The sequence below is a fragment of the Leptonotus elevatus genome, chromosome 3, assembly GCF_054856555.1.
Source record: "Leptonotus elevatus isolate MCC_2025b chromosome 3, RoL_Lele_1.0, whole genome shotgun sequence".
Lineage (NCBI taxonomy): Eukaryota > Metazoa > Chordata > Actinopteri > Syngnathiformes > Syngnathidae > Leptonotus > Leptonotus elevatus.
Window position 1 is genome coordinate 19,998,401 of NC_141241.1, and position 21,878 is coordinate 20,020,278.

Genomic DNA, 21,878 nt, shown 5'->3' on the forward strand with positions numbered 1-21,878 from the left:
CAATGCAAAAACACGCAATTGTTGTGTGACTTGTCTTCACGTTCAACAAATTTAAACAAGTTATAACATATTTATTTAAATATTATGCTCTGGAGTTGTCTCAACATATACACAACCTGCTACTAAAACCTTTTTAGCGCTCTAAGATTAAAAAAAAAAAAAAAGAAGAAGAAGAAAAAAAGAATACGTGACTTTATAAGTGACGTCATGAAGCTAATTGCTGCATATGTGACCATTAGTAGGTAAGCTAAAATGATGCTTCTAATTCATGTTTTATCAGTGTGGTAGCTAGAGTGTCACTCAAACCAATGACACCTTGTTACTCATAAGAACAGAAAAATACATTTAATGTTGATGTTTTTCTTTCTTTCTTTTTTAATTCTAAAAAATTAAGGCTGTTCTTGACCAGTTAGCATAGGAGCTAGCGCAGCTAGCGTGCACTTCAAGGCAAAAACAATGTTACTTGAAACTCTGCTATTGTAATTAGAGTAACACAAAATTTAATGTAATTTCTTTAATTGTAATGTATTTACTCGACAATACTTTTTTAAATATGTTTTTCATGTGACAGTATCTGTAACAGGGTTGCGCCAAACAAAGACAGATATGACAGGACAAAGAAATTAGCTCGTAAAAAGGTGAACTGTTCATAGCAGATCTGGGCACAACAAATTAGATAATTGTTTATTAGAAGTGTTAAAATTATCAAATAAATAGTCCTTTGGTAATTGTTTGTGCCTTCATTGTCCTCCCCTATCTGGAGGTTCTGTGGCAGAACATCTAATTGAGTTGACTTGTAAAGGTGATGGCACATTTTAGGTTCACTCTGAACTTTAAAGGGGAAGTCAAACTTTGAAAAAAATAAAATAATCTTCCACTATTTATTGTGAATGAAAATGTTTTAAAACTGTATGTTAGTTCCTTTGGGGTACATATTTTCAACTAAAACAAAGGAATTATTTCCATAGTATATGCATGCAATATGTATGCATCGCTTTAATTCTCGTGCTTGCGCTGTCGCTCGAGTCATACTCGCAATGCATTGTGGTCTATATCAACCCGGTTGAGTGAGCATCGATGTTCACTACTTTTCAGAGTGCATTGTGGGTCATTTTGAGTGCCCTACATTTTGGCTCCCTGGACATTCGGACACCCCTACAAAATGGCGTGACCCCTCAGTAGGGCACTATACAGGGAGTAGGGTGCACATTCGGACACAACCATTGTTGCTCAGGGGTCAGTTAACAACCAATCACGGCTCAGCTTCAGAAACAGGTGGGATGTGATTGGTCATTGACTGAGCCCTGAGCAACTGTAATGTCATTTTCAGTCGACATCAAGCAAACGTAATATTAATCAGAATACCGTGTTTAGACTAGTGGGGCTGCATAGTACATATTATTGTAAAAAAAAAAAAAATGGGGGGTTGACTTTCTTTTTAACCCAAAAGCCCAACTTTTTATGAGTAGTGTGTAGCCCAGCGGACTTGGGGTGAGAGTTGGGGTACACACACCCTTGGCTGGTCGCCAACCAATCTCAAGGCACATGTAGACATTATTTACACTCAAATTTGCACTTGATTTGGACAATTTAGTTTTCAATTAACCCTACATGTTTGCTTTTGAACTGTGCGAGGAAAGTAGACTCAAAAATCAAAAACATCCAAGTTTTCCATGTAAAAAAAAAAGAAGAAGCTTTTATCTTACTGTTGAACTTTTGTGGTACTTCCCTAACCTCATTGATGTTATTTCTTCCTTGCTTACTGAATTAAAATGTGATAATGTTGCACTGACTTCAGAGTCACTTGATGTGTTAGTGATTACATCTCCTTTGTAGGGTGGACCTACTGGCTCAAATACTGCCCTCAATAACCCGCAACCCCTCCCGTCCCACAACACAGTTACAATTAACACGCACACACACACACACTGAAAGTGAATACGGGGCAAGACGTTTTGCCCGCTCCTCCTCATCTTCTTCATGAGTGCAAGATAAATTTTTGAAGTGGAAAGGAAATGGCTTTTCCTAAACACGTCTTGCTCTGTGCTTGTGAGAAAGACGTTTGTGTTTGCGATGCTTATGAAAGAAGCCGTGTGTTTGGCTGTGCCCACTGTTGTCACGGAGACCCACATTCTCTGGACTACTGGCCATGTTAATTGTTAAATTCCACCCACTCTCATGCTTCTGTCCCCTGACACAATCAAGCACGTATGGACACCCTCATTGACTGTATTTCAGTCTGCTTTCTTTACGTCTCGCTCCATTCCTTTTTGTTTCCCCATTTTTGTGCCTCTCGCGTTCTCATTTCGTTCTCATTTCGTTCTCCTTTCGTTCTCCTTTCGCTGTCCCTCAAGGCCACAAAACAGCTGTTTGGCTCCAGCAGATCACCGCAAAAGGCCTTTAAGAAGTTCTTTGCTGTGAAATGTTAGGGAACTTGGGCCAAGTCAAAGGGCGAGTCTGAGAGGAACATACAACCCAAAGTCCGTTATATATACAACTTATAATTCCTCATGACGAATGGTAAACAGTACACCGCCAGATGATTCTAAACACAACCAACGAATGATGCTAAGTTAAAGATTTATTCGGTCATTGTGGGAACTCGTACTGTAGTGTACGGTGTTTTTGTTTCATAATATTTTCCTTGTCTGCTGACACACTATCTCAGAAGTGAGTACACCCCTCTCGTTTCCATAAATATTGTATTATTTATTCGTATGAGTCAACATTGAATAAATAACATTGCTACAATGTGAAGTAGTCAGTGCACAGCGTATAACAATTAAAATGTGCTGTCCCCTTAAAACCCAAAACACAGACATTAATTAGTAACCACTGGCAACAAAAGTGAGTACACCCCAAAGTGAAAATGTCCACATTGTCACATTTTCCAATGTAAAAGCAGTCAGTGTACAGCTTGTATAACAGTGTCAATTTAACATTTCCTTCAAAATAACTCAGCACTTAGCCTTGTCTAAACCACAGGCAACAAACATGAGTACACTACTCACATTGTTGTAATTTTTTGATCTTTTCTTAGGAAAATACCATAAAGATAACATTACTACAATTAATGCAACTAGTCAGTGACTGTACTCTTGCATTAATGTCTAAACCATTTGCAACAAAAGTGAGTACACCCGGAAGTAAAAATGTATAAACTGGAACAAATTATTTTTTCTCGCCAGTGTCATGTGACTCATTAGTGTTTAAAGGTCGCTGGTGTGAATCTTGAAAAAAAAAAGTGTTTCACATTAGGTTGTACACACTTTTGTTGCCGTATTGTATCAAAGTGTCATTCAATTTATTTTTTTTTTTTTGTTTTGTAACCATGAAAGAGTGTGCTCACTTTTGTGACACTGTATCTGCACTTTTTTTGTACATTTTTGTTTGAAGTGGGAATCTTTGCCTGTCTCACGATTCGATTCGATTCAGATTTTTGGGTATGCAATTCAATTTAGAAGCGATTTTTTTATTCAAAATGATTTGACTGACAATGATTTCTGCTTCAATTTATAGATGTGCAAAGAATCGTCATCATCTGCTCTAGTCTGACTCACTAATGCTAAGTAGCGCGCTACTCGCGGCACTTTTATCACTCAAAAGAACGGCTGTTCATACATGTTAATATTACTCACCGGCATATGCTCTGCACCAGCATATACGCTGCAAAAAAAATTTTTTATTGGAATAATTTGATCGTGACTTTTTCCTTCTACTCGCTAATGTGGCTACAACTTAACAGTATAACAGAATGCGCGGAACCACACTGCCCCCAAGGGGCCAAATCGTGTACAACATGAACAGCGTTCCCAATAAAAGGCACACACGAACAAGGGCAAGACACTATAAAATAATTTAAATAAAATTGATTTTGGGACATTTAAAATCGATTCTGAATCGTACTAACTGAGAATAGCAATTCTTATGTAAATCGATTTTTTGGCGCGCCCCTAGTTTTCATATTCTGAAACAAAAAGGAGGAAAAGTGTTTTTTTCAGATAGAAACATATTTTCAGATCTTTAGGAGATTTTCTTTTCATTTGGCAGTTTTGATATGCTCAATGAATGGTATTTGAAGGGCAACATTTGTGTTGTCGGTTACAGAATAATGTGGGGAATTTGCTTGGCAGGCATTCGCTCTCAATTTGAAATTGAATCACTGCTGCATGAAATAAGTGTAAATGGGAAAACATCTCTTCATTATTTCTATGGCCTCAGTCTGTTATATGTTATCGCTCGTGAGTGTTCTTTTCCATCAGTATCTTTCGGTAGGTGCATTGCCATTTTCGAGGTGTGCCACGTTTTGATCCTTGCGTTAGCAAGAGTTCTCGGGGTTTCCCATAATACATCTTTCATCGGCACATGAATGATCGCTTGTTAATTGAGTGATTTTAACACTCCCTTGGAACTTGGCCTTTGGACTGTTGTGTGTGAGTAAAACATTGGCACGGCTCAGCGTGTGACTTCCTGCCCCTTTGGAAAATGACTCACAACCGGTGAAAGATGCACAACAACACTGGAGCAACAATATGGAGTTATTTGAACTTGAAAAATCACAGTTCAAAATATTTTGTTTGGTACACTGACTGCTTCTACTGTATAATTGACTAATGAGGAATAGTGTCCGTTGTAATATTGTTGTCACGCCTGGTCTATAATTTTAGTGGACAATATTTTTTTCATAACCTAAAATAACAGACATGGTTAATTTAATAACACGATATTATAGTTAAATAAATCAAGATTTGTTAGTTGTATGTAGGGCTGGGCGATTTTTTTTCAGTCATCCATGACGATTACATTTTAATTGATTTGAATCGAATAAAACCAACAAATGTTTATTTAAAGGTTTCATTCATTCAAAAATAATTCCTGTGCAAACTGTTCAGACAACAATGATGCATCCTGATTCAAAATCAGTGTTAACATAAACTTAACATTCATATTTTGTGCTTAATTGCCACAATTAAGTAGTTGGTAGCTATTGTAAACTTGTCTTGTAAAGCACCCATTCCCCATTCTGACACTTGTGGACAATTACAACTCACAATAACATTTGGATGAAACAGAACATAAGAACAACAACTTTAAATAATCCAGGAGACAAAATTTGATTTAGCAAATTTTCAACGATTTGATTTTCAAAATGAAGATTAATTAAACTAATTAAATGTATTGCTCAGCCCTAGTCGAATATAAATGTATGTAATTTCTAACATTTTTCATAACATCGTTCCAGGTTTTTGAGTGAGCTCAAGCCTCTCCCATGTTGAAAAAAACAAAAACAGACTACACCCCACCCGGACTGGTCGCCAGTTAATCAATCACAGCAGGGAAAATGAGTAACCCACACTACCTGCATGGAACTCAGACAAGGCAACCATTCAAGCATCAGTTCGCCTCTCATGAATATTTACTTTACAGTGAACTCCTATTTATGGCAGGGTATCCTGTTCCTGAACCACCCGCAATAGATGAAAAGCCACTATGTACAGGTAGACAGGCCAGATAAAAAAATGTTTTTTTAATTAAGCATGTTTACCCCTCTTACATGCTTCAAACACATTTAAACTTATTACAATACACTTCTTTAAGTATACCATCCGATCCCTCGTCTTGATGTTCTAGCAAGATCAAGATGTCTGCGCATCAAGGCCACCATCATCCAGCGCCAGCTCCGATGGGTTGGGCACATCATCCGGGTGCCCGAGTCTCGCTGCCCCGTACATTGCTCTAGGCAGAATTGAGTACCGGTCACTGTCCTATAGGCGGCCAACAAAAACGATTTAAAGACCACCTGAAAGCCGTCCTGAAAAAATGTGGCATCCCGCTAAGACAACCTGGAGGCTCTCGCAGCCAACCGGGCCCTCTGGCGCACCGCCTGCCACGAGGGTGTGCGGCACTTTGAAGCCAGCCTGAGTTTCGGAATCGGGGGCCAAAAAACGGTATCGGAGCAATACTACATAAAACGAAAGAGAATACACATATATGTAAACATCCAAATGTTCGACTAAACCAAATAATTGTCTAATGAAAATTTGCAAGCTCATTACTAAAAATAAATTACATTGCATTTTTCCCATTAGACTTCAGTGCTGCATAATGGCAAATGTATATTCAGACTTTCCTGTAGAGCAGAAAGAAGAATTTGTTTTACCCCAAATCTCCGCTGTGACTACGAATATTATCATTTGTCTATTTTGTCTATAAAATTGATTTCGGTACACGTCTGCAGAGGAGCTAATACTCATTTCGCAGTATCTGGCAATGAGAGGGCCGCTGCCACCTACTGTAGTTCACGTGCAATTACACTGACTTTATTCTAGTACAGTACAAAAACAATGAATAAATAAATAAATAAAATCATGTTCCCCGTGGTCATATATTGTGACCATGAAGGATGTAGAACGAGTTAGCTGCCATTTTTATCCCGCCTCCTCCCCCAGTGAAGCCAATTCAGTCAGTTATTGTTTTACAATAGTACTAATGTTTGCCCTTTGTCCGAGTTATGGACTGGTGAATATTGGAGGGTCAGCTTGGCGAGACGCCAGCTCTCCAGATGGACGGAGACTTTGTTAAATTGATGCGTTAGTATGGAGGTAAATTTGGTGCAAAACTAACTTGTGCAAAAAATGTGTACCTGTAGAAAAAAGTCTAAATTTGTATCTGTAAAAGTCGTGATTTGTATCTGTAAAAAAAATGTGTGCCTGTAAAAAAAAAAAATTGTGTCTGTAAAAGAAATGTGTACCTGTAAAAAAAAAATTGTGTCTGTAAAATAAATTTGTACCTGTAAAAAAAACTTTTTGTGTCTGTAAAATAAATTTGTACCTGTAAAAAAAAAAATGTGTATGTGTAAAACAAATTTGTATCTGTAAAAACAAATTTGTACCTGTAAAAGTCATGATTTGTATCTGTACAAAAAAAAATTTGTACCTGTACAAAAACTATAAATTTGTATCTGTAAAAGTTGCGATTTGTACCTGTAGAAATGACAACTTGTAGTCAAAGAAGTCGCCACTAGGAGTCACAAGTGGGTTTTCTGCTGCTGTTCAGTGACGTGAGTTTTGCCCCATTTGTCGCGCTACAAATGGAGCAAAACTAATTTGTACTTGTAGAGCGCCGTGATTTGTACTTGTAAAGAAGGGGGCGGGCTCTGGTGTAATGAAGGGTTGTTTTGACCAATCAAGTGAGAAGGATTTGAGCGGATTGGAGCGCAACCTCATTGGTTTAGCGAACGACAGTGGCGGGACTCGCGGAAGGATACAAGCAGGACACATCGTCGCCAACCAACATACATATTAAGAATACTTCAGTCGACTGAAGTATTCTTCCTCAACATACATATTAAGAATACTGAAGTATTCTTCCTCAACATACATATTAAGAAGTACTTCTTTGACTACAAGTTGTCATTTCTACAGGTACAAATCACAACTTTTACAGATACAAATTTATAGTTTTTGTACAGGTACAAAAATTTTTTTGTACAGATACAAATCATGACTTTTACAGGTACAAATTTGTTTTTACAGATACAAATTTGTTTTACACATACACATTTTTTTTTTACAGGTACAAATTTATTTTACAGACACAATTTTTTTTTTTACAGGTACACATTTCTTTTACAGACACAATTTTTTTTTTTACAGGCACACATTTTTTTTACAGATACAAATCACGACTTTTACAGATACAAATTTAGACTTTTTTCTACAGGTACACATTTTTTGCACAAGTTAGTTTTGCACCAAATTTACCTCCATAGTTAGCCTTAAGTCATGATTATGGGGAGCACGTTGTGTGGCAACATTTGATTGATCGGTGTGCGATGTGGTTATTTAAAATACGACGCGCTGCTTGTCGCTCTTTTATTTTCTTTTGGTCCATCATAAAGAAGAAAAGCGTTTACTTCAGGCGAGTTTGGTTTTACTTGACAAGAGGGAATTCCATGTCGTTTCCAATTCCATTCCAACTATATAAAAAGTGTGTAAGGCTGAATGGAACACTCTTATTTATTACCAGTTGGCTCTTGTGCAGGCCACAGCAGAGAGATGATTTATTTCAGCAGTCTAGACAGTAATCCAAGTTGAAGCATGTCTCATTCATCAACACAATTTCTTGCATTTTGCCTTTCAAAAGGCACGTCGACTGCACCGAGGTGTGACTCACACTTTGGTTGCTTCTGTCTGCATCTAATCTCATCTCCAGCACTGAAACTTCCACCCATCCTTGAGGAAAAAGCCTCTCGATGAGTCAAGTGCAGTTTAGCTGCCAGATAGAATTAGATAGCGGTAATTGCGGTGGATCAAGTCCGGTGGCGTGCGAAGCGGAGTGAATGCTCGGGGGCAAGCACCTGGCCACCATGTCCCCTAAAAAGGTTGTCAATGTTAATCATCTGGAACATTTCCAGCCACCATCTTGGTGCTGAAGTGAGTTGAGTGTCATGGTTTTGGTTGGGTCTTGTTTAGGTTCATTTCCTTGATTTCCTGTCTTGTTTTGGGTTTTGTTTGAGTTTATTTTACCTTAATTTCAGTCATGATCTGTGTTTTGTTACGTTGTCATTGTGTGCCTTCCTGGTCTCGTCAAGCTTTGTCATGTCCACCTGTGTTTGCCTGCCCTTCCTCATGTGTCAACCAATCGGCACCCTCTGCTACTTGTGTCCTGCCCAGGTGTGCCTCGTTGTTTCAATTGGTGTGTGGGTGTGTGTGTGTATTAAGGCCCCGCCCACACAAAAGCCAGTTTCAATGTATCTTCACAAGTTTCTTACCATTCGTCCACACGATAGCGCGGTTTCGGAGCTTGAAACCGATCACTTTTGAAACCGGGCTCCAGAGTGGAAAGATTTCAAAACGCGCCCCGTACGCCTCCGTCTGGACACCATATGCAGGATACTCCTCCAGCGATGACGTAATGGTCGCAGCTCGATGACGACGCATTGCCGCAGGTTGATGATGCCAATTCTCGCGTGACTGCGCGCGAACCGTCAGCCTGTCAACTACAATGGCGGATAGCCGTGTCGTGGTCGTTATGCGCAGCCTCCTTAGCTTGCTTATGGTTTCGCAGCAACATATTTTGCTTCTTTATTCCCACGTTCAACAAGCGGTGTTGCACTTGAATCACCCGCCATTGTCACTTCTTCTGTGCTAGTCTTTTTCATGTTGTTTTGATACATGCAAAGCCATGTTTGTTCTGTAGATTGCAATAAAGTTTTTAAAAAGTGTCCGTCTTCTTTGCCGACTCTTCTTCTACGCTTTCCGTTAACTCCCTGTGGCTGCGCTACAGCGCCACTCCAGGCTTGGCATATGCATTACAGCCATTAAACGTCCTCAGCGTTTTCTTTCGGACACACGCAAGTCTTGAAAGGCTTCTGTGTGTACGAGATTTGAGGAACGAAGTCGGCTTTGCTTCCGTCTGGACGGGGCCTAAGTCTCTTGTCTCCCCTTTGTCTGCGTCGATTCATTATGGTTTCCTCCCGTCATGCTGCCACGTTTTTGCCTTGTAGTTCCCCCTCGTTTTGCCTTGCTTGTTTTGGGGATGTTGTTTTGTTAGTCAGTCAGATCCATGTTCACCTCCTTGTTTTTGTTTAATTAAATCCCCCTTTCCCCCCCCCCTCTTTTTTTTTTACTACACCTCTACCTCCTCGCCCTGTTTCCCTGCACCCGGGTCCTCATCCCACCATATCGTAACATTGGGGAGCTTCATTTAGAGCAGGGGTCAGCAACCTTTACTGTCAAAAGAGCCATAGTAGGCCAAATAAATAACAAAAAAATCTGTCTGGAGCCACAAAACATCTGAACATTGTAATGAACCGAAACAGTTCAGTATGTTTAATGTATTGAGGACCCAAGAGCTAACTAGAGTTGCCCCACAACACAAAAACATGCATAGTCGGGTGACCTTTTGGCAAAGAAAAGTCCTCTTAGTCATTTTATGTCACAAAGAGAATCCACAGGAGCAATTAAATTCATGTCACCTGTGTGCCTTCCACGGTGACACCATATGACTCACACAAACCACAATAATGCACATTTCCTGTTATGGAACTTATTCTTCCACTGTGCTTGTTCTCCAAAGCTCAAAGGTCCAACTTTTCCATCCTGGTAGCGATGGAGGCAACATGTGACACATGTTCAAACATGAAGTGTCAGCATTATGAACTAGGAAAAAAAGCATCATCAGCATCTCTACTTGTGTTGTCCTTAACCAATTTTTGTGTGTGCGCTTGTGCGCGTGGGTGCGCACCGTTGGGAATGTGATGACGAGAGTCAGGAATTTCGATTTTGAGGTCACTGAGCTGTAAGCTAATCAACACCAATCTTCTATCAAAAGAACAGTGTAGAGACATTTTTAGATTTTTCATTGTTCATTCATTTTAAAATCCCACTATTAATTTAAATAATATGCAAAAAAAAATGTTCTATCACATCAACATAATTACAAAAATATATATAATCGTAGGTCTAGTAATTGCTTATTATATTACATAGGTCGTGCCGCGCCATACAGGATGCTGACATGTTTTGGTACATGTCAGAGTCTGTCCTTAAAGCTGCCCTTTGTAACAATTTACCCCCAAATATCTTTACAATAGCCTTTTTATTTTACCATTTATGACTGAAACGGCTTCAAATGAGCAGATTAAAACCTGTTCACAATGGGTACTGCCAAATTGGAATTATTTATATATATGTATCTACTTGTAATATATCCCACCTGGTCATCGCAGGTCTTTCCACGCTGTTATGAGACATGCTAGCCGCTAGCTAGCTCGCAAGCTAATGCCAACAAAAGCACTCAAGTTTTCATATAGTGGCGTAGGGCTTGAGCCAAAATAAGAAAACAGGAAAACTGAAATGGTGAAAAACACTTTAATGCTATTCCTCCACAATACAGTACTAGAGAAATATCAGTTGTTCCACATTTTTTAGCAGCAGTTACAGTGTATGAGTACTTGCCAGTTGCCACTTCTGCACCTCATCTCAGAGTTTGGCTGTATTACAAAAACATCTGTTTCCATTGGCCCTCAGGTGGCCGCGACGCCTCTATGAGGTAACAGATCCGATGTGCGAGCTAATTGAAGACTTCCTGCCGTAGTCTGCCGTTGTGTCTGCTATCATTCCACCTCTGTCAACCACACGCCCTTCCTCACATGAAATAACAGCAGATAAACAGATAAAATAACACGGCATAATTGTTGACCAGCGGGAAGTGCGGAGCTTTATGGGTTAATTAGAGCTTCCGTGTGGGAAATGGTGTCAGAGGGAGACCTGTGCAGGGGTTTTCCATGTTCTTATAACATTGGGATTATTGTTCCAGTGTTATGATGGTTACCTTAGTATCACTTAATCAGAACATTTAATATGAGGTCATTTGTTAGGTTAGGTCTGATTTTGGATGGAGTATCACCTTAGATTGACAGTTTTTTTTTTTAAGCAGTTGTTAATAAATTTTTGTTTATTGTATTAAAAACATTATGCAGTCATAAATGGGGGGTTCCCTGTATTTATTAAGCTTTAAGTAACTGGCAAAGGAAAATCACTGGATTTTTTTTTTCACAGACAGTGCTTAAGGGAGTGGTAAACATTTGGAATTTGCATCCATCTGTTTTTAGGATTACATCGATTGCATGTTAAATCACTGTAATTTATCAAGCCAGACGCACACACAGGCACAAATGACCTAAGAGAATTAGTCTTGTGAGTAAGACAGTCATTTTACTAGTGCACTGAACTAGACGCAAATCAGGGATATCGAATAAATGCTCAAATGGTTTTCCATACATGTTGACACAACTGTAAGACCTTTACCTTAATCCCCATACAGCTGGATAGCGTTGAACCCTCACCAACCCCGCCCACATAAAGTCTGATCAAACTGTGGATGGGTTGCGTGAAAACCCCCTTCAACTCGCTTACATCAGCTTCCAGTAAAACAAGTGCACAGGGAATGGCAATAATAAATTGCGACAGATTGTGAGCCGATGACAAGGATTTGTCTGAAATAGTGTGCTTTTTTTATATATATATATATATATATATATATATATATATATATATATATATATATATATATATATATATATATATATATATGCACATATATAAAGTGAATATTAGTGGTGTGTCCAGAAACAGGCGCATAACTATTTGCAATTTTTTATGTATTATTTTAGTATAATTTGATAACATTGTGAACTTCTGCGATCCATCCATTCAACTACAACAAAATTTAACTTATTAAAGCACGTGTTTTATTTTGTTAGAGTTTGTTTGCACTCTCTGTTTGTCTGCAAATGGGAGTCTATCACATAACATCACTTTGGGAATTGAAGACGTTCTCACTCGCACAGCTCTCCGAATAAGAAGCTAATTGTGTTTAGTTGAAGATGTTTACTTGTCACTCTCGGTAAAACTGACACATAAACACAAGGGAGAGTTTAAAAAGTGCAAAATGTTCAACTAAAACATCTCATTTTGTCTAATGAAAGTCTGCTAGCATAATGCTAGCATATAATGTCAGGCTGCGACCAACGATGATCTTAATCGGTTATTGAATTAATTAACTGATTGAATTGTCTTCCCCTTTATTTAAAAAAAACAGGACACTGCAGATAAACATAGATTTTGATTTATTTACTGTTTTTTTCTGTAACATGTCAGAAAATGGTTGATGATTATTTTCCAAAGTAAAAACAAATGTCTTAATTTGATGAAACCCAAAGATAATTTGGCCTGCTTTTATTGACTAGAGAACAACAGAAATCTGTGAACGTTTATTGCTGAGAGGCTAAAATTCTACAATGAAATAATATCTCTAAATAATTAATTGATTATCAAAGTAGTTGTTGATTAGTTTTATAATTGATGAGTTGTCAATGAATTGATTTAATTGTTGCACCTCTTCTATAACGTGAAACCCCATAGAGGGGCTAATGGAAATGAGTATCGTTGTTACAATCATTTTATACCTTCAAACAACTGACGCAGCGCAGCAACCAAGTATTTGGCACATTTAGTTAAATTTTCTTTCTTTACAATGAGAAAACTAACCAAAGTGATCAGCGTGATTGCGAGAGAGATTGCGTTTGATGTCTGACATTCCACAATTTTTGGTATGCTCGCTTATTTATGTTGCATTAAAAACAGATGCGGAAACATCAGGATGTGGCTTAGGATCAGGAAGAGGAACAGGATAGGTGGAGGCTTAAGTAGAGGTATATTTTATGTGTGTGACACGAGGTGCTATTGGCATGTGTGTGTACATGTGGAGAATGAGGCCGCGTGTGTGCGCTCATGATCAACTGTCAGACATGCTCTTATGGGACTGAGGGATCAGGTGCGGCTCTTTGGCTTGATCTTTGAGTGTTTTCATCACAGAGAAATTGTCTTAGTCTCTTCATGTCAAAATGGGACTAATGTCATGAGGAAGACTGTTTCATTTTCAACTCTTAATTAACCAGGAATTTTATTGGTTCCATTCAAGGATCACGCAACTGTACCCTTTAATCATTTGTTGTTATTGTTCAGATTCTTCTATTCTTCTATTAATGTTGTTAAACTGACCTCGGTTTGGCAAGGAAGAAATGTTCCTATCCTCCAAGTGGCTATCACTTTTATAACAATAGCGTCCTTGGTCCCATCGCAAGTGTGGGAATATAGTGTGTGCAAGAATTGTCTGGGTGGGTCCTCTTTCGGAGGACATTTCTCATTCCTAAAATATTTGTTTTAGATTCCAGTGCCATCAGAGTGTTTAGAAAATGAGCAAGGTCAGGCAGGACACACACACGCACGCACGCACGCACGCACACACACACACACACACACACACACACAGCAACTAAGGCTACTAAAACTGGAAATACTGATTTGACTCCTTAGTTTGAAAATACAGGCTCTTATATAGATAAAAATAAACAGTATAAAAGGAAAAAATAGTGCTGGAAAAACTCCAAGTAACAAAAAATGCTAAATTGGCAGCAATTTTTTTGAAGTGGCACAAGACAACACGTTTATGACAAATCATTCTTGTAGCCAAAACCATCCAAACATTATCTCTCATCATGGATAGAGAATTTTTGGTCTGGATGCTGAACAAATGTCAAAATTATTAAAATTAAATTAAAATTATAATAATTAGAAGTCTAGCAGAAAAAAAAAATCCTATGTACAGTAACTAAGTATATCTACTTTGTTACTTCCCACCACTGATGATATTGCAATGCACCATCAGTGCCCCATTCAGTAAAAATGACTCACTGAATGAACCAATCCTCCCACAAGAAAGTAAAAAAAAAAAATCCTTTACTGACATAGTTTGAACTCCCAGTGATTTGCGTTGTTTTGTTTTCCTGCCTCCATCCTTTCTGAGATACTCGGGGGGCCCAACTGAGGCCCTCTTATTTTACATCCGTCCCCATAATGCACTGGGGCACTATCACGTTCCATCATGATTTGGTAGGGTCATCTATAGGACAGTCACCCCTCAGAGTCCAAATGGAAAAACACACAGACACTTTTACTTCCCATGTACTAAGGTGTAATAAGCAGAAGATAACACCCTGTGTAGGCCTACATGCTTTTAAGATTATAAACCATGCATGTAGAATGTAGAGGGGGAAAAAATACAAGTAAAACGTGTTATATCGCACAAAGTCAAGCTAAAGAACTCCATGGAGCGTACAATGAAAACAAATGACCGAAACCTAACAGCTTGAAAAAAGAGTAAACCAACCAAAGCACATGTAATAAAAAACAGTAAAAGAAGTAAAGGAAGAAAAAAAAAGGAGGCGGGAGGCTAGCCTCCTTTTTTCTTTTTCTTTTCACCGGAGTCAACCCCTTGACCACGATAAGGTGTTTAATTGTATTTATTTATTTTTGTTTCCAACATGTACAGCATTCAACTGTCATGTTTGGGTTCCGTTTTTCCTTGTGTGTCTCCCTTGGTCTTGTTAAGCGTAATCCTGCCCTTCCTCATGTCAACCAATCAGTGCCCTCAGACACTTGGTGTCTTGCTATTTGGAGTTCGCTTTTGTTTTGTATAATTAAATTCCTTCTTCTTTTTTTTTTCTTCAGCTTTTTTTCATCATCACCTCTGCTTCTTGCCTTGCTTCCCCGCGTTTGGGTCCGTAACCACCACTGCCCCCTGACAGAAACAATGACCAAATACAGGTCTATTTGTATGTCTAATCTATCAACTCAAACAATATTTCCAAATTAATTCTCTGACAGTGTCAGTTCAATCAAAACATCATTAGTGAACTCATGTGAAAGTGTCACATGAAATGACGTGTCAAAGGCATTCGTTTCTTGGAAACTTTTAGCACGCTTTCTTAAAGTTTCACTTTCACTTTAAGAGAACTATTCTGAGAAACTGTGAACATGTTTGAAAGAAAACGCACATTTGCTCCAGCCATCAACATCATGAAGGTGCCGCTCCTTCAAATGCTTTTACTATTTGCATCTTTAATAGGTCAGTAAATAAATGGTGAGATTATTACATTATATTTGATATCATTGATTTAAAAAAAAAAATCTTATCTCTAGCTTAACAGCAGCATTCACAACACTTTTTGTGAGTATATATTGTTTAAACTTTAAGATGAGTCAAATGTGCATGCAGTATTTCATTTAGATTGATGCACATAGTGAAGTTGTCAAAAAAAAGTTGATTTATGTTTATCTCCAGTGTCATCAAATATTTCAATTTAAAAATGTTTTGTTGTTGAGCTGTTAACTATATTGTAACTCTGCCATCATGCATAATTATGTACGTACGTTTGTAACACTATTACATTGCATATTGCTGAAATGCTGCGTTTGTTTTTCTCGAAATCACATGATTCACATGGTTTAGGGGGGGGGGGGGGGCAACCTGGGACACATAAAAAAAAAATCTGAATAAATCCTTTACAATTAAATAGAGGTGCTTTTTTTGTGTATTTAATACATCTAATTTAGCTGTGTTAGCTCTATGCTAACTGTTAAAGAACAAACAGCTATCTAATAAACAAATGAAAATGTTGATATTAATGTATTTTTTTCTGATAAAAGTAAAAGCTGGGGTGCTTTGAGTACTCCATTATGGCTAAAATTAAAAATAATAATGGAAGAGAGGACTTGCCTTTGGGCTTTCCATGGTCAGAGAAATTAGCTTGTCTTTTATGCTGAGTCATGTAGCTCACTTTTGTTGTCTCAGGACAAATATAATTTACACAGTAGGAACATGTTCCTGTATTTTCTGCTTGTGTTATTTAACTCATTCACTGCCATGAACTCATTAAAAAAAATCTAAATATACAATAAGAAAACATCTAGGTTTTCCTACTCTTGTTAACAAAAGTGGGGGGAAAAAAAGTTAAACTAATAGAAATAGTTTAGATGAATTTGACGTGTATAGCCGTCAATGGCAGTGAATGACTAAAAAAGAAAACGTGATTAAAAATTTGTAATCATAATTAATCGCATGACTTCACTAGTTAACTCACAATTCATCACACATTTTATATATGTTCTAAATGTACAATAAAAAATCTAGGTTTTCATACTCTTGTTAACAAAAGTGGAAAAAAATGTTAAACTAATAGAAATAGTTCAAATGAATTTTTGACGTCTATAGCCATCAATGGCAGTGAATGAGTTAAAAAAAATGATAGGAGGCAAGGCAGAATAAAAAATGCCCTCTAATTCTGGAATGACCCGTTGAAAGGTTACACTTAGAAATGAACAATCTTCTAATTCACAGGTAGATGTGTGGCGACTCCGAGCGCCCCTCGGGACGTTTATGTCAAGGCAGGTGAAATGGTGGTGCTGAATTGTCAACTGGGAAGATATCATGGTCCGGTGACATGGACCATTGAGAACAAACTGCAGATGGACCTGAGCAAGATATCACCGGCTGAACAGAGACAGATGGGTCTCTTGTGTTTGGACAGGAGCCTTTTTATTCTCACTGCTTCAGTAAACCATCAGGGCGACTACTCATGCTCACAAAGGTAAATTGGAACCAGACCTATTGTGATCAATTCAAACAGAGATTGTGTACCACAAGTGTTCTTTTGGTTGAGTGCGTACAATTTCCATAGGCACACTCCAAACTCTTATCCCTCTTCACGTGGCAGGAATGTAAGCAAGCAGTTCTGGTTCAGGCTGACCGTGTACACCACATTGGCCAGAGAGCTGGAGAACAGTTCTCAGTACACGATGACGTGTTACACACACGAGTCCTGCACTTTGAACTGTCCGGACAACGACATCCCACCCCCGAGTAATCCCAACTTTACCAGTTATGACATTATATGGCGCAAGGTATTTAAAATCATTTTACAATACTTTCTACCATTGAATGAAGAATGAAACTGCATCCCGTTCTAATTAACCCCGCAGGAGGGTGAGTCACTGCGGAAAGTTGTCAGCTACTTCTCAAGTGTGGAAGACACAGACAATGGCGTTTACACCTGCGCCAGACCTTACCTGTTTGATGGTCAAATCTATAACAGGAGCTACACGTTGGTGTTGGACGTCCAGCCTAGTAAACGTAAGACGCCCAAAATGTATTTTCCCTCTTCTTAAATGCAGATCTTTTTTTTTAGTTCAACATTCCAGATTATCAAGCCAATTTGATTACCTCACAAATGCAATCAAAGTAAATACAAATTGCTGTTTCGAAATGAACTTTGTAGTAAGGGTTAAGAAAAAATAGTAATTAAAACAGATTTGTTTGTATCTGTCAGGAAAAAGATTGCAAAGGAAAATAATCATGTCGCAATTCAAATAAATGTACGATCAATGACAAAGTCCATGGAATTGATTTACTGTAAATCTGGAAATGGTTAAAATGCTACTTCAAAAACGTTGTCACTCCTTCAAACCATTATCCACAAAAGGAGCAAATTGGAAACAGTGTAGAACCTTCCCAAAGTTACTCTCAAGACTGTAATGACAACTCACAAAAGAACCCAGAATGACATGACTGCAGGCCTAACTGCTTACGCAATCATAAGAAAGACAAAAAAAAATTAAAAAAAATAAACACATAAACTCATCTCACATTTGCCCAAAAACGTCTTGACTTAACTTCACTAAAATGGTCTGGGTGTGCTTTTCGACATCCCTCTTCTTCGTGTTTCTTTTTCATCTAAGAAACTCGGGGCGCTAAAATGCGACCCGACAGGCTTCCCGCTCTGTCTCCCTCTTTTGGTCATTGTTGTCTTCATGTTTCTTGAATGGGTTGTTGCTGCTGACTTGTTCTGATTAATGGAACAATGATTTCTGCTGTCCATGACGGCCAAATGTTCCTCTCAGTTCATCCAAAAATCAGCAGCATGCAGGCAAATATTTATCTACTGCGCAATAGAAACTAAAGCTACACATGTTAAATCATCTATTTTTATATTTTTATAGAAAACTTGGACAAACATCCTGTTATCTTATCGCCACTGGACAATGAAACCATTTATGTGGATGTAGGTGAGCATCACTCTTGTATTGCTTTTTTCATTTTCTACTGCTTCGCCGGGAGCTGGCGTCTATCCCAGTCAACTTTGAGCTCAATCAAATTTTCGATCAATCCTACACTGGCTGCATCGACTGATTTCATTTTTCAGGTTCGCTGGCTGTGATTAAATGTGAAGCTGAATTTAATTCAGACCACAGTTCTTTGTTTTGGCTGAGCGGGGACCAATTTGTCCAAAAGAATGAGTCCTTACCAGTATTCTACAATGAAACGTGGTAAGCAATCGACATGCAAAAATGATGCACAAATCTCCTTATCTTACGGTTCGAATCTCATTTTACAGGGAATATACAACCAAGGGGAAAAAAGCCACGGCAAATCTGGTGTTGAAACGAGTAACAGAGAATGATCTCTTAAATAATTACACCTGTAAAATGCATTACCTCTCTAAATCAAGCTTCGTCACCCTTACTGTCACCATCAACTTGGCCAAAAAGGGTAAGACTAAGATGCATTGCTGGATGCAATATTTCAATGGCTCATCGTGTAAATATGACAAAAAATCCTGATATCTCCAACGTAATTAGTTTCGACGACAAATGACAAGGAAATTCTAGTCGGCTGGTAAATTATTATTTTTTATTATTATTTTGATGATGACCAATGGGCATGTTCAATTTTCTAAACATATAAGTGATTAGAATGTTATTGGTTTTTTTTGTGTTGTTTTTAATTTTTACATCAAGTTCCACCTCAAAAAATACATACGCTTTCCATGTTACACTTTCATGACCAACATTAAAATTATGAAAACTACATCATGACATCTAACAGAAAGAAACAACTTGTCGTAAACTACTGCATATACTATTTATCCCGCTCATCTAAAATTAGACATGCATTACTTTTATTTTATAGTAATGTGGTGAACATAGTCAATGGTTGGGTGGCACCATAGCGCCCTCTATTGACCAGCTGCTGCTGTTTAATATTATTATCTGTCTATCTTATTTGTGTTGTCTGTATTAGGTGTTTTATTTCTCCTTTCAGATCGACGTTCCCACATTTCTGTGGCACTCTGCCCAGTGGTTATTGTGGCAGTAATGGCTGCAACTATCATTGTCTATGCCAAATTCAAAATTGAAATCACTCTCTTCCTGCGAGACACTCTGGGATGCCGTAGGAAATCCTCAGGTGAGAATCAGTCACCGGGTGGCTTTTTGTTTCGTCAGGAAAACAAACAAACAAACAAAACACTGTGCACTATGGGAATTCTATTCAACTACTACTGTGCTTTGATTTACTGGTGTTCCAATTTTTGAGTTTCTTGAGTTATGTTATGTGGTTGTTTTAAATGACCAGTGTGTTATAATTAGAGCCTGACTGATATGGATTTTTTTTTTTGAAGTCTGATTCTCGATATGTGGCAGAATAAAATTCTAATAGCAGATTATTTAACATAACATTATATATATATATATATATATATATATATATATATATATATATATATATATATATATATATATATATATTATCATTGTTTTAGTCTGACAGTGAACTGCAACAAATAGGCGTGGCATTAAACAGCTTGAAGCCTTTTTCTTGAAGAATTGTTCACGGTCTACCAAGCTGCTGCTTCTTGTGAAGTGAGTTGAGTGCACTACCAGCGTACTGCGCTAAAAATTATAAAAAAAAAAATTAAATAGCCAAGCGTTGGCTTTATTGTACGTAGAAAAATTCTTGTTGGCTCACTCATACCTCAAGGCACACTGTTTTTTTGTTTTGTTTTTTAGGTGTGAAGACCTACGATGTGTTTCTGATGTGTTATAAGAGCGACAAAGTCACAGGACTGAAACCATGCGATACAAGGTGGCTGCAGAATGTTCTAGAAGAGAATTTGGGTTATAAACTTTGCCTCTTTGAACGGGATGTACAACCAGGAAAAGGTATTCTATTCTATTTCATCCCATTCGCAATCATTTGAGCCAAATCACTCTCAGCTAACGTACAATTTTTGCTGGTGCGCCGCAGCTGTGGCCGAGGCGTTGCTCGACTGCATAGAACAAAGTCAATCGGTGGTCCTGGTACCTTCCTCTGCGGCTCAGAGTCTGGAGACTGGCTTGTTGAGTGCCATCCACGCAGCCCTAGTAGAACGCAAGACGAGCTTGGTTGTCATCAAACCCGAGAGAGCTGATGAAGCGGAATGGGATTTCGTACCAGAGGCCTTCCAATTCCTTGAGAAGACGGGCCACTGTGTCACATGGGAGGGCTTAAGCTCCCTGTCGCCTTCTTCCGCCTTCTGGAAGAAGCTCCGCTATCACCTCCCACCGGCACGCAATGGAAACAAAGCTTTCCCCTTAGAAGCTCTGCCGTGTTAAATTGTCCTCGACAAGCACACGTGCACCTGCAAGCAGTCTCATGAGATCCTCAGACCACACTCATTTTGTTTGCGCTGGTGTCGTTTTCATAGAACTGTAAAGTAATCACAAATTAAAGTCGTTCCTTGATTCTCCCCGCCGTCGTGGGGGTTATGTTTCAGACCACCCACACAGGAAGTGAAATATGCAGTTTAGAATATGCTACTCTGGTATGTTTTATTACATTTATGGCACTTGTTTTTTTAAGGTCTTTAAATTAGAGGTGTCAGTCGATTAAAATGTTTTAATCGTAATTAATCGCATGATTTCAATAATTAACTGACGATTAATCGCACATTAATCTGACATTTTGTATCTCAATTTATATCTAAATTTACAATAAAATGTATTTTTTCCCTAATTTAAAAATTGTTGAATATTTTGAGTCATTGATAGTTTTTTAATAACAATTCAATAAAAAAATATGTATATATGTACTGTAAAAAAAACCCGAGTGATTGTGTTAGTAATTTTTGCTGTCATTACATGGCATAATTGCATTTGTAAGACAATGGTGACAGCTCAGTGCATTTTTTATTTTTAACATGAAGTAAATTGTGAAATGATGTACATTTTTAAAACTTTAAAATACAACTTGACCTCACAAATATATGCAGTTATTTAATGTATTACTGCTAAATTGTGTTACAGTAGACTCCTTTGCACAACGTTGAATGCTTCTATTTTGTTAAGTTCAATATGGATGCGTGTTGTAAATAAATAACACAACTTTACTACAAAGGAACAAAGAACGATCTTTTTTTTTTTTTAAGGAACAAAGAACGATCTTTTTTTTTTTTTAAAGGAACAAAGAACGATCAATGTGTTTTTTCCATATTAGGGGCTTTTCCACCGTCGGAACTTTTGGAGAACTTTTCAATTTACCTTGGTAAAATTCAGTTTGCGCGTTTTTCCACCAACAAAAATTTCCGAGATAATTAAATTCCCCAGGGGACATCCGAGTACTGTCTTAGGAGCAGGGTTTTGATAAGCCAAGCTGGA

General features: G+C 38.0%; 1 protein-coding gene across 2 annotated transcripts; it reads left to right on the forward strand.

Annotated features, from left to right (window-relative positions):
- The first annotated feature begins 110 nt into the window (after positions 1–110).
- Positions 111–21,470, forward strand: LOC147177254 (interleukin-18 receptor 1-like). Of its 2 annotated transcripts, none has more exons than XM_086071811.1 (10): positions 111–242; positions 16,747–16,996; positions 17,123–17,309; positions 17,388–17,538; positions 18,405–18,470; positions 18,608–18,731; positions 18,800–18,954; positions 19,507–19,650; positions 20,253–20,405; positions 20,491–21,470. In XM_086071811.1, exons 2-10 carry the CDS (start codon positions 16,803–16,805, stop codon positions 20,835–20,837), a joined length of 1,521 nt encoding a protein of 506 aa, XP_085927937.1. In that variant the 5' UTR covers positions 111–242; positions 16,747–16,802; the 3' UTR covers positions 20,838–21,470. The 2 variants fall into 2 exon arrangements, with proteins under 2 accessions (XP_085927937.1, XP_085927936.1); XM_086071810.1 differs by lacking the exon at positions 111–242 and adding an exon at positions 15,385–15,474.
- The last annotated feature ends 408 nt before the right edge of the window (positions 21,471–21,878 follow it).

What these genes read in the sequence shown, in the direction of transcription:
- LOC147177254 (XM_086071810.1), top strand. Translation starts at nt 15,426, where the DNA reads ATGAAGGTGCCGCTCCTTCAAATGCTTTTACTATTTGCATCTTTAATA. An exon ending in ATGACATTATATGGCGCAAG is followed by an intron (nt 17,310 to 17,387) that starts GTATTTAAAATC and finishes TTAACCCCGCAG; the next exon opens with GAGGGTGAGTCACTGCGGAA. An exon ending in GGACGTCCAGCCTAGTAAAC is followed by an intron (nt 17,539 to 18,404) that starts GTAAGACGCCCA and finishes ATATTTTTATAG; the next exon opens with AAAACTTGGACAAACATCCT.